At 28.2% G+C, this 13,543-nt stretch overlaps 2 protein-coding genes across 5 annotated transcripts; both read left to right on the top strand.

Annotated features, from left to right (window-relative positions):
* The first annotated feature begins 1,912 nt into the window (after window positions 1-1,912).
* On the top strand, window positions 1,913-9,790 carry LOC126833192 (RNA helicase aquarius). The gene is made up of 24 exons (XM_050564350.1): window positions 1,913-2,145; window positions 2,798-2,901; window positions 2,974-3,130; window positions 3,204-3,404; window positions 3,511-3,688; window positions 4,185-4,477; window positions 4,546-4,649; window positions 5,074-5,185; window positions 5,250-5,463; window positions 5,697-5,745; window positions 5,837-5,934; window positions 6,025-6,162; window positions 6,230-6,447; window positions 6,517-6,686; window positions 6,756-6,887; window positions 6,952-7,062; window positions 7,123-7,413; window positions 7,514-7,709; window positions 7,771-8,324; window positions 8,395-8,566; window positions 8,644-8,814; window positions 8,876-9,073; window positions 9,173-9,355; window positions 9,413-9,790. The coding sequence occupies exons 1-24, from the start codon at window positions 2,068-2,070 to the stop codon at window positions 9,629-9,631; spliced, it is 4,341 nt and encodes a 1,446-aa protein (XP_050420307.1). The 5' UTR covers window positions 1,913-2,067; the 3' UTR covers window positions 9,632-9,790.
* Window positions 9,791-10,766: 976 nt separating this feature from the next.
* On the top strand, window positions 10,767-13,126 carry LOC126836114 (UDP-glucosyltransferase 2-like). 4 transcript variants are annotated; one of them, XM_050569203.1, is made up of 5 exons: window positions 10,767-10,914; window positions 11,498-12,123; window positions 12,189-12,411; window positions 12,497-12,719; window positions 12,783-13,123. In XM_050569203.1, exons 2-5 carry the CDS (start codon window positions 11,590-11,592, stop codon window positions 13,021-13,023), a joined length of 1,221 nt encoding a protein of 406 aa, XP_050425160.1. In that variant the 5' UTR covers window positions 10,767-10,914; window positions 11,498-11,589; the 3' UTR covers window positions 13,024-13,123. The 4 variants fall into 4 exon arrangements, with proteins under 4 accessions (XP_050425160.1, XP_050425169.1, XP_050425150.1 ...); XM_050569212.1 differs by having other exon boundaries at window positions 10,767-10,974; XM_050569193.1 differs by lacking the exon at window positions 10,767-10,914 and adding an exon at window positions 10,986-11,097.
* Window positions 13,127-13,543: the final 417 nt, after the last annotated feature.

The raw sequence follows: 13,543 nt of genomic DNA, 5'->3' as shown, positions 1-13,543 counted from the left end.
TACTAAATAAGTTAGTTGTAGTAAATGGTTATTAATTGGGTCTTGATTTAAAATGTGGTTATTTAGGGATAAGAAAATGTTGTTTAAATACATTTTAGAAGTAGCTTTTTTTTATTTATTTTTTTTAGAATATTTTTAGCTTAGCGGAGCGAGTTTTATTTAGCTTATAAGTTCGTCTTAACACTATCTATAAGCCAAAAAGCCTGCGAAATAAGTTTTTCGAAATTAAAAACAATAAAAACTCAACTAAGAAACTCATTAAATCAGGATAATTTAGAGACTTTTATGATGATGTCCATTAAAAAAGATAAATTGAACGAAGTAGATAACGAAGAAGTGAAGAATTTATTTGGTTTATCAAACGAGACCATGTAAAAACTATTGTTGGTTTAATATTATTTTGTATTTTATTTTCCGGCTTTATTTTGCTTTCTTACAATAATTATAGTTAAATAATTTCTTTGTTTTTTCCTTGTACGAATTCAAATAGTAGATATAGCTTTTAAGTTATATCTAAATTATGATTTCTAAAATATACTTAAGACTTCGGTGCTGATGCAGTGGCGGCTTTGGTTTTGTGCCCAGGGAGGGGCCAATATTTTTTGATATGCATAAATGTGTACTTATATAAGTTTTTATTTATCTTTATTTTTACAGAAAAAAAACATTAATTACCACTGCAGCTGAATTTATTTATTTATTTTATTTAACTTCAAACTAACTGAATGGCGACACGCGTACTGTCAAAAATCAAAAAGTAAAATGTTTAGGGGGGGACCATGGCCCCTATGGCCTCCCCCTAAACGGCGCCCCTGTACTGATGCGTTTTTCTACTTAAAAATATGCCTTACAGGAAAAGTGATACGCATTATAGGGTAACCAGATTTTGCCAATTTTTCTTGTCTGATACATAAAGACTTTCTATAATCTACATAGGGCTATAATTATCAAAATGCAAATTATATAGATCTTAATAAAAATTTAAATACGAACAACTTCAAAAAATTGTTTAACCAGTTTTTTGTTTATTTTGGTACTATAATCAAACATTGAAGCACTGTGCGGGTTATAGGAAAGCCTTTCTCTCAAAATGACTACATCTCACGTAAAAAAAATGTACATTAAAAATTAAAATCGTATTTTATACCTTAGAAATAAACGGGAAATAACATATTCAAAATTAAAAAAACTACCCATAGTTTGCTTATTGCATCTTTCAGAACCTGTATCGCACTTAAAACCATTTAGAATAGTAGGTAATGTGAAATACTAGGATATTATATCATCAATATCTTTGACGCATATGTATCTTATAATTTAAGAAAAAATCGTTAATTATTTTAGTACTATACAAAAGTAGTACACTAAAGGTTTAAAACGTCATAAAACAAAAATCATAATATAAATTACCTACCAATATACAGTGATTTGACCCACAATGATTTGACAGGAGCTGGAGTGCGGTGGAGTAAGCGCATAGAGCTATTTTTATCTGCACGCATTTTTCTATCGCACTCCACCTCCCATCTTACCCTTTAACCTAGTAAATTTAAAATTAATTATCCAAATCTGGTTATCGACCAGTTAAAATGTTCAGCAAATTATTCTTAACAAAATGGCTATCTTGCACTAAAAAAAAAAATTTGAAAAGTAAAATAGTTAAGTGCAATATATATATATATATAATTAAATTCTCCAAAAAACAATTATTCCCCACATATTATGTCCCAATAAACTTTTGTTCCACAAAACATTTGAACAAATGTTCATTGGAAGAAAAAACTTGTGGAACAAATATTACTCACCCGGAGCCTGCCGTCCTTATCAATACTAATTCCGCCCACTGATAAGAACTTGTCATGGACATTGTAATTTATGCATTTTGGTAAAAGTGGTAGCAACCCATTTCAACCATGAGTCTACTACTCGGTACTCCTGTCTCCGAAATGGCTTATCAAATCAGTTGTGCGGTTTTTGTTTTCTATATTTATTGAGTTAAGTAATGTAAATTAATTTAATTCTTTTTTAAAAAATAAAACTACCGATTTTTATAATTTGCAGACTATCATGACAGACCCCAAGCACTCGGCTGTGCAAAACATTGCACCCACAATTGATCAAATTAATGCTGATCGAATTACTCAAGTAATACACATTGATTATATAATTATACGTACTTCTATACAATTGGTCATAATTAAAGTTCGTTATTCACCTTTAAAAATAAATAATAAAAGTATGCATCACAATCTTATAGGTAATGCATAAACTTACATTAGGATTTGATAAGAACTGATAATACACATATTTTATGCTATAAATATTGTTTAACGAAATATGATCTTATATTTTTTGATATAACATGTTACTTAAATTAATACTATACAACTATATAAAAAATTATATAATGTATTTCCATGCTATACTTGGGGGCAGAAAGTTAGAAAGCGAATTAGACAGCAAATTTTTTAGCAACAACATTCCCGTTCTCTGTATTACAATGAAATGTTTATCTACTATATGAATATTTATTAATACATTTTTGAAATAACAATCAGTATAATAATGTACTAAAATTTGCATCACTTTCAGACTTATGTTTATGTAATCACTCATGTGCAAAATACTTGTAATCAAATTTTGAAATAAGCATAAAATGTAAATAAAACTACATCTATCTTGTTTCCAGTCTTAATTTAAAAAAAGCCAATAGTGGCTCTAAAAATTGCTTGTTTTTAAACTTGTTTAACGTCCCATACTTAACTCATGTGTGTACTTTTTAAATACAATTTTCTAGTTGGCCTCTAGATATTGGGCTCCAAACGTCTCTCCAGATCATTATTTGCCGTTCGACAAGCAAGTAATTGAAAATATATACACTGAAGAAATTAAAAAATCAAAGTAAACAACTACTATTGTACAATATTAGCATTAATATATTAATGATTTTGTTTTTGTCTGTTTAAATTATAGTTTTTCAATAAGACGTATTATGATATTGGAATTTAGTCAGTATTTAGAAAACTATTTGTGGCCAAATTATAAATCAAGTAATTCTACTTTTGCCCACATGATGTCTATTGTTATTATGCTAAATGAAAAGTTCCGAGAGCGTGTAGCTCCATGGCAGGTAAAGTTATTAAATAATATAATAAAAGAAAATGTATTAGGTTAATACTATAACTGTTACTTTTGATTTATAGGCCTTGAAAAAACTTCCAGATGAATTTGATGGTTTTATTGATCAAGTTTTATGTTCGTGTCTTTCAGAAAAATATAGTATCAAAGAGCAAATATCACTAATTATTTTCTTAAACCACTGTTTCCAATGTATGGAAACAGATTTAGTAAGGAATAAAATGAAAAAACTAGTTTCAATATCTATTTGGTGCAGTTTACAAGAGGTATAATTTTCTTAAATTTTTTTCTATTATTATTACACATATTATTTTGTAAATAACTAAAAATGTCCAAGTTTTTTTTTTTTAATTTTAATATATTTTTTCACAGAGGCGTAGATTAATGGAGCTACGTCAGGTGCCTAAATGGCAGAAATTGTGGAATAAACTTAAGAAAAAAGATAAAGAACTATCAGCCAAAAATAAAGAAAGAGCTGATCTTGAACGGACATTTTTACATCAACTGTGTATTAAGTTTATTACCATATTAGAAAGTATACCCCTAGAAGGTAATATCATTTGTTTTTAAATATTACTAAATTAATTAAATACTGCCATTTATCAGTGGTTGCTGCTTGTTACCGAGTGTGTATGTATATTTTATTAACTAATAACAATACAAATAGATATTTCTAACACACAATAGTCAATCTTATTAAGCCACCTCATCTGACCTCTACCATGAGGTAACATTTGTTGTCCATTCTGTTGTTTGCAGTAAATGGCCCCCACAAACGCTTCATTTATACATAGGCTAATCTAAAACAATATACATTTTTTTTATTTAAATTATAAAATCTTACTTTTATTCTTATGAAATTTAAATAATTTACAGTTATATATTAATTTTAATTTTCATATTTTTTGTAAAAGGAGCACTCACTTTCACAGATAGGCACAAACCTCCATTCCTGTACTTTAATAAAATTTATATAAAGGCTAATTAAAAAAAAAAAAAAAAAAATTTATTGCAATGGGTTAGAAAAACATATATTATTGTTTTAGGTGAAATATGCATGGATAGATTAAATTACAGTGAACGGTTTTTGGAAATGCTGATTGATTTAGAAACTTCTTTGCCCACCAGAAGATTTTTCCATGTTGTTTTGGATGATGTTCACTTACTTGATCGTTGTTTCTTGGCTCCATTGAGTAAACGTCTCGAAGGTCATCTTTTTAAACAACTGTTGGATATTTTAAAATTTTACTTCCACTTTGAAATCTGTCAATCAACTGGTGACCCTATGACAGAAAATGAAGTTATGCTTGCACATTATGACAAAGTTGCATCATTGCAGGTATGAATTACTGTAATTAGATAGTCGTTTATGTACCTTATATTTCTTAAAAATATTATGTTTTTTAGGCTGCAGTGTTTGGAAAGTTTACAAAACTTAAAGATTTTGCATTATCAAATATTAATGCTCTTGATAATTATGATTCTCTCATAAAACATTTCAAAAGTTTGAGGTACTATCTTATTTATAAATTTACAAAACAAATTTGTTTAGAAATAATTATTAAACAATACAATTAATTAATTATTAATATTAATTATAATAATATAGTTATATCATTTATTAATTACTAACAGTACAAATTTTATTTTGGAAATTTGATGGAAAAAACATCAATTAACCAGATTAAAAATGTGTTAACATTATTTTTAATTAATTTAAACATATATTAACATTATTAAATTTTTATAAAAATTGTCATTTTAATTGTAATGATTAATTATATAATCCTAAAGACTAATTGTAACCACAGAGTTTAAATAAACTAAAAATTAAAAACAAGTTTGACAAAATATTGAAAATATTTTTAAAAAATATTTGCTTTGTGGGTTAATAAATATATTTAATTATTTTAATTATATTTTTATTTTCTTAAGCAACGAAGAACTTCAGGAAATTGCAATGGATTTAAATTTAATTCCTGACCAAGAAAAGCGACAATCAGAAAATTGGTATCGATATGATTCCGAGTTTTTGTTATCATTATTAGTAAGTATGAAAATACTTAATTAATTTTATTTATCTATTAAATAATAAATATTAATCTTTAAAGATATCAAGACACGAAGCTAGAGAGTCGCAACTAAAACTTTTAAACAGTATGCCTCTTTATCCAACAGAAGACATTATATGGAATGAAGCTGTTGTGCCGACTGAATACTATAATGGAAATAATTGCTTAGCGTTACCCAAATTAAATTTGCAATTTTTAACTCTTCATGATTATTTACTCCGTAACTTCCAATTATTTCGTTTAGAATCTACATGTAAGTTAGTTATAAGACCCATTATCATTTCTTTTCTTTTAATTTATATATATTAGGGGTTACAGTTTTGAACGAGTAATAAAAATACACATGTACTTTTCAAAAATACCCGTGTATTACTAAATATCTAGGTATTTTAATTACACGGGTTTAAACTCTAGTTTCTTTTTTCACGGGTACTCGTGTAATCATTCCTTCGTATTATATATTAATTGTATTCGTTATTTATGCAGATGAGATTAGACAAGATATTGAAGATACTATTACTCGCATGAATCCTTGGTAATTAAAAATATAATAATTTAAATTTTTACCTAAATTATTTTATCATACATTTTTGTTTATTTTTATTTGTTTTGTATACTACTTGCAGCAAATCTGAAGATGGCGGAGTTTACTTCAGCGGTTACTCAAAAATGTCCTTACCTATTGATAGCTTTTTGATTGTTGAAGTTTCTAAACCTAATCTTGGTACATAATATGATATATTTTTGAATTGATTTTATTATGTTTACTACTTAGCTATATTTTGAAGTAATCAAAATGTTTTGTAAAATTAAGGTGATAGGCAACCTTCACGTGTTAGAGGTGATGTTTCAATAACGTTGAGTGTGAAAAAAGACGTTCAAGAAGAATGGGAGAGTATTCGTAAACACGATGTTTGTTTCTTAATAACTATTAAAGCAACTCAACCTATTGGTAAATTTTTTTTTATTACATTTTTAAAAAAAAATTGATTTTTAATGTGTATATATTTATATAATAGGTTCAAGAATTGAGTATAATAAACCATTCCTTCAACAGACAGAAATAGTTAGTGTTCGAGGTTGTGAAGTCGAAGGTATGTTAGACAATATGGGCCGAGTAATTGAAGAAGGTCCTGATCCTAGACCAGTGTTACCAGGTCAAAAAAGAACTTATCGAGTCTGGTTGGATTGTAATCAGTATAGAAAAGATCTTGACGATGTTGCTGACGGAAAGCCTGTATGATAATTTGATTTGTCAATTATCTGGAAAAATATTAATTGAAAAAAAAAATGTTAACTGTTCTAGGATATTTATGAAAGCTTTAACGTACTAATGCGTAGGAAACCAAAAGAAAATAATTTCAAAGCTGTATTAGAAACAATTCGTCATTTAATGAACACTGAATGTGTTGTACCGGAATGGATCCATGATATAATTTTAGGATATGGTGATCCTTCAGCTGCCCGTTATGATAAGTAAATAAAAACATTGTATTAAAAAATAGGTAAAACCGTTTTATCAAACCTTTTTTATTTTATTTTTAGAATGCCAAATAGAATCAAATCCATGAACTTCAATGACACTTTTTTGGATATGAATCATTTGTTGACTAGTTTTCCAAATCATCAAATAGTTTCTTATGATAACAATGTTAAAGAAATGTTACCGCCGTATCGGTAAAAAAAAATTATTATTAAATATGATTTTTTTCATTTAAAAACAAATCATTCTATTGTTTAGCATTCATTTTCAAGACACAATTGACTCAAATGGTAAAGAAACGAAAAAAGCAATAGTTCAGTCAGTGAGAGCTGTAAACAGAGGACCTTATAAATATAACCAACCAAAAAAGTAAAATACATTTAAAATATAAGCAGTAGTCGAGTTTTTAAACTTAACTTTTTATTTTAGAAATACAATTCGTTTTACACCTACACAAATTGAAGCAGTTTATTCTGGCATGCAACCTGGACTTACAGTTGTTGTTGGTCCACCAGGAACAGGAAAAACTGATGTTGCTGTGCAGATTATTTCTAACTTATATCATAATTGGAGAAATGAACGTACAATGATCGTCACTCATTCTAATCAAGCATTAAATCAACTATTTGAAAAAATCATGGCATTAGACATTGATGAAAGACATTTGTTGCGTTTGGGTCATGGAGAAGAAGCTTTAGAAACTGATAAAGATTTCAGTCGGTTAGTATTTCTTAAATATTTATATGAGATATTAGTACACTAAAACTGTTAACTGGTAAGTTATGAATTATAATGTATTTCTTTATTTTTTTATGTATAGATACGGACGAGTAAACTATGTTCTAGCAAAAAGACTCCAACTGTTGAATGAAGTGCAACGTCTACAAGACCTTATGAACGTAAAAGGAGACATGTCATATACTTGTGAAACTGCCATGCACTTTTTTTGGTCTCACGTACTACCCCAATGGGATACTTATTTATCAACATTAAAAAATTTAGAAGAAAGCTCTTGTGTATGTTCTTCAATTAAAGTATTGGTTTTTAACAAAAATCTTACCATTTTACTATTTTTAGGCTATCTCAATAACTTCAGTGCAAGATAATTTCCCATTTACCTTGTTCTTCAGTGATGCCCCTCAACCATTGTTTAAATGTCAGAGTTTAGAAGAAGACAAAGAAATAGCTCGTGGCTGTTTTAGGCATATCAAAAAGATATTTAAACAACTCGATGAATTTAGAGCATTCGAATTGCTCAGAACTGGCTTAGATCGTTCACGGTACTTGTTGGTGAAAGAAGTAAAAATCATTGCAATGACGTGTACGCATGCAGCATTAAAGAGAAAAGAGCTCATTGAACTCGGATTTAAATATGATAATATTTTAATGGAAGAATCTGCACAAATATTAGAGATTGAAACGTTTATACCTTTGTTGCTTCAAAACTCTGATGATGGATTTAGTAGACTGAAAAGATGGATAATGATTGGCGATCATCATCAATTGCCTCCTGTTATTAAAAATATGGCTTTCCAGAAATATTCCAATATGGAGCAATCTTTATTTACTCGAATGGTAAATTTGGGTGTACCGACTATTGATTTGGACGCTCAAGGGCGTTCTCGATCGAGGTAATAATTTAATTGTATGCACTTTTGATCTAATGATTGATGTCTTTTTTTTTTACTTATTCACTTTCAGTTTAAGCCAACTGTATAATTGGCGTTATAATAACTTGGGCAATCTAAACCATGTGTTATCAACACCTGAATATCACAAAGCCAATGCTGGTTTCTACTACGAGTATCAACTAATTGATGTCGGTTTATTTAACGGTGTTGGTGAAACTGAACCAAATCCTCATTTTATCCAGGTTGGTTGTTATACATTTTACCTAAATACAAAGTTTCATAAGTATAACTTTAGTAAAACCCCACTAATATATTTCAGAATTTAGCTGAAGCCGAATACTGTGTGTCGGTTTACATGTACATGAGACTTATTGGATATCCAGCACATAAAATTACTATATTAAGTACATATAATGGGCAAAAACATTTAATCAGAGAAATTATAAATATGCGATGTGGCTCTAATCCGCTCATTGGATGGCCTCATAAAGTATTTAATATTTACTATTTGACCAACACAAATAATTATTAATCAACTCCTTATTTATTAGGTTACTACTGTGGATAAATACCAAGGTCAACAAAATGATTATGTATTACTGTCGTTAGTCAGGACAAAAACAGTTGGTCATTTAAGAGATGTCAGGCGTCTTGTTGTCGCTATGTCAAGAGCTAGACTTGGCCTATATGTTTTCGCTAACGCATCACTCTTTGGAAACTGTTTTGAACTTTCACCGACCTTCAATATTGTAAGTTTTGTATTTTTTTTTTTCAATTTGAACAATAATTATATAATTCTGTTAAATTACAGTACAAAACATATATTTGTTTTCTTTTTCTTTTTTCAGTTGACACAACGACCTCTAAAATTACAATTGTTGCCCACTGATTTTTATCCTACTAATAGATTACTTGATAGTAAAGAAGATGTGCAACAACAAGTTTTTATTGTACAAGACATGCCCCAAATGGCAAAATATGTATTTGATTTTTATTTAGAGAGAGTCCAGGCTTTGAAACAAATGCATCAGGTAATTTTCTAGTTGATTAATATATTTTTAATTTGTTAATTTTAATTTTTTATTTAGGAAATAAAACCTGTTGAAAACTTTATAAAACCTGGTACTGTAGACTCAGTTAAGAAGAAGAGTAATATACCTGCACATCCTGGAGCTGAATCTGATTCTGATTCTGACTCCGAAAATAATACTGAAGAAAATGTAGTACAAACGGATCTGATTAAAGCTACAGAGAATCGTTCTCCAGCTAAAGCTGATGACAATGATGAAACAATGGAAGAAGATTAACTTGACACTTATATGGTATAACTTATAATTTCCATGTAAATAATTAAAAAAAGTTATACTTACATTGAACGTAATTTTTTAAATGTGTATTGCATTAAACCCTTTAAGTTTATTTGTATTTTTTTAATAAAAAATTATTATAAAAGTGATAAGCCCTTATTAATGCTTATGAATATTTGTTAATGCACTGTATTTTCTATCAGTTATTAGTTCATACTTTAACACAGTCATGAACTATAATTTATTAACTGTTGGGTAAGTGATATGACGTATTAAAAATATAATAAACATTTTTTTTATTAAATTGACAATTGTTTAATTTATAAACAAAAACATATTTTTCTAAATGTTTTATTAGGCACTTATTCCAATGAAAAATCTTAACTTATTTAATATTCATGTTCATGAAATACATGGGTAATAAAAAAACAAATATATATATATATATAATATGAAAATACGACGATAATGTAGATTTATCTATTCTGTGGTCGCATCAAATGTCAGCCGCCCAAATTTTTCCCGCTTGTGAATATGAAAATGTCGAGTTTGAAATCATTAATATTGTGTTAATGTTAAATTTTAAATTTAAAGAAAGATTTGGTGTTGAATTTTGAAATTTATTAAAATAGCACCTATAAGTATCCTATCAAATTTGAAAATAAGAATTCGAAAAGAATTTCACCCGAAAAATCCCTTACCTAAATAATAAAATCAAAGTCGAAAGCATAGACGATGGGCATGGGCCTTTTATTTAGTATAATATGGTCGAAAGACACTGTAACATGTGTGCTTACTCGCCTTATACAATGACTATGTTATGTATGATGTGAATAGATGTTATTTTTGTAGTTCAGCGGCCCTTCGGTTCACACTTAACCGTTCATATATTATATTAATTTTAATATACATTTTATTGACGGTTAATTATTTGGCCCTTACAACAACTTGTTAACCAAAAAAATTTATTTAAAAATAACGTATTAAAGAAATATATATTTTAAACCACCGTCGTTATACTAGGCCGAACTGGTTCTTTTGTGTTGATAACTTTTACGGATATCAAAAACAGATTATCTGCACGAAGATTCTACAGATTATGTCATCTAATTAGTGTTTTTATGATATTGTTAATCAAATACAAAATGTATATTTATAATATATATATATAGATATGTGCGTGTTTGTCTATATTAATCAATTCCGGTTGAAGGTTAACCCGTCTTTAATCTCTGATGTAGTTGTTTAAAAATAATGATTACTCTACATTGTACTATAGACAAGTATGGCATTAGGCATATAATATTTTTGTAACATGATGCATGTTTCATAATATTGCTCTTGTACGTTATTATGATTATTATCGAGTTAATAATTATATTCAGGGCCTGTACTTCATAATAGTAACATTTACATCCCACTCTTAAACACTATGTCTCTTCAAAGCATAATATCAATTTAATTATGTAGGTATTACCATTTAGTCTGGACCTTTACTTACAACCAAAAATTGAGAGATGATTGTTAATAATTATTATTTATTTTAACGTTTTCTAACAACATTCAACATTTTCAGTGTGATAACTTTCAGAATAAGTATAGTTTTAAATTTTTTTCAAAAAAGTATTGAATAATTTTTTTTTTATCCTTTTTTTAAATTTGTTGTAAATATATTTAATTTGATTTAAACAATGAAGTTAATTTTGCACATAGTGGTTATTTGTGCTGTTGTTGTACAAATTCGTCCGTCTGATATTCTAGTTATATTTCCAACGACTGCCCAAAGTCATTACCGTGTAGTCCGTCCACTCATACATAGCCTCTTGGACCGAGGTCATAATATATTGTCCATTACAAATTTTCCAGATTCAGACTTTCGACAAAACTTGACACACATTAATATAGCTGGAATAAAGCCGCATTCAAAATTTGGAACTAAGAAGCCAACTATAATTAGCATGGTTAATCGTGTAGTTGTCAATTCAGATCTTTATATGAATATCCTAAGCCACCCACCAATAGTAGACCTTCTATTGTCCAAACGGAAATTTGATCTAGTCATTACTGAAATGCTTACCACCACATCACTGTTCGCACCTATCGCTACGATTTTAAATGCACCGATCATTGCTGTGTGTCCGATGTTTTCGTTTCCATGGATTCATCAAATTATTGGAGAACCGCCAAATTGGTCCTATATGTCCAACATATTGATGCCAATAAGTGAAAATGCACCTCTCGTTCAACGAACTGGTAGTATAGTTAAAAATTTAATATTTTATGGCATCTTCAATTGGTTGTTTAATCCAAAAGTACAATTTTCTGCCGAAAAACATTATGGATTGAAAGTGTCTTCATTGATGGATGCAATGAATAATATAAGTTTGGTACTAGTGAATTCACATCATAGCATACATAAGGCCTTACCGCTTGCTCCGGGAATGGTAGAAATTGGCGGAATCCATGTATTAGATGCAAAATCTCTCCCCGAGGTAAACTTATTGGTTGTTCTAGTCACATCATTTAATAAAATTTGCAAATATTTATATATTTTTAGGATTTAAAAGAATTTCTTGACAACTCTGAATTTGGAGTTATTATTTTTAGTTTGGGTTCCATAGTTTCAGAGGCTACAGTAGGACAAGATAAATTAAACAACATTTTCACAGCTTTTTCCAAACTCAAACAAAGAGTATTAATGAAATTTGATGTAAACAGCAATATTACAGCACCGTCAAATGTCAAACTAGTGAAGTGGTTACCACAAAGAGATCTTCTAGGTAGATAATCCAAATGTTTTGTATATAATTGTATTTGTATCATTGGTCGTTGTAAATTATAATAATCTTAATTTTTTTTTTATAGCTCACCCTAAAGTATTAGTATTTATTTCACACGGTGGATTGATGAGTGTGTATGAAGCTATTCATTGTGGTAAACCTGTTGTAGGAATACCAATATTTGGTGATCAACCAACAAATGTACTACATCTAGTTGAAAAAAAAGTAGGTGTCTTGGTTGAATATGAAAAACTAAATAGTCAAAACCTGTACAATGCCATTCAAAGTGCGTTATCTATAGAGATGAGGTAACTAAAATTCATACCAATAATATGTCGTTTTATTTAATACCTTTTATTTAAATCTATAAGCAATAACATGAAAGAACTTCAACAATTGTACTTTGATCGACCTCAAACTCCTCTTCAGACTGCAATTTATTGGACAGAATACATCATAAAAAACCATGACAAACCCACATTGTTAAAAACTGAACAAATCTATTTGAATTGGTATGAAACGTACTTATTTGATGTAATAGCTGCCATTGTTATACCTTTATTTTTATTATTGTACATTACAAAGTTTTCTCTGAGAAAATGTTATATGTAGTCATACATACATGTTGACTTTATTAATATTAGGAAATTTAGATTACTTTTTCTAATGATTGTTTTTTAAACAAATATAATGTTGAGAACAATTTTTTTTTTAATAATGGAAAAAGTTATACTTATTTGTTTTTTCCAACCTTACATATTTCAAACACGATTAACAATAGGAATACATTAATACAAATTAATGGCTTGGATACAAGAAGTAAATCAATTATTAACTTTTTTTTTTTGTATAAACTGTAGGTTGTTTTGATTATTATTCTGTAAAATTAATCAAATAATCCTTACCTACCTAGTAATTATAACATATTTCTATTTTAACAAATGCTAATTATAGCATTAAATATAAAAGTAAGATATAATATTGGTCATAAGTTTTGATTTCTATGTCAAACATAATAAAATAATACAAGTACATAATTAAAAATAAATAGATAGTATTATCATAACGTTTTTTTTTTATTTATTCAATATTTTGTACAAAATAATAAATAACAATTCAAATAAAAAATAGG

Source organism: Adelges cooleyi, unplaced genomic scaffold, assembly GCF_023614345.1.
Source record: "Adelges cooleyi isolate 19-005CV unplaced genomic scaffold, UGA_ACOO_1.1 ACOO_flye_CR_arks_rails_tigmint_CR_PRNA_1, whole genome shotgun sequence".
Taxonomy (NCBI): domain Eukaryota; kingdom Metazoa; phylum Arthropoda; class Insecta; order Hemiptera; family Adelgidae; genus Adelges; species Adelges cooleyi.
The sequence above is the reverse complement of the archived record's forward strand: the minus strand, read 5'-3'. Positions and strand labels throughout refer to the sequence as shown.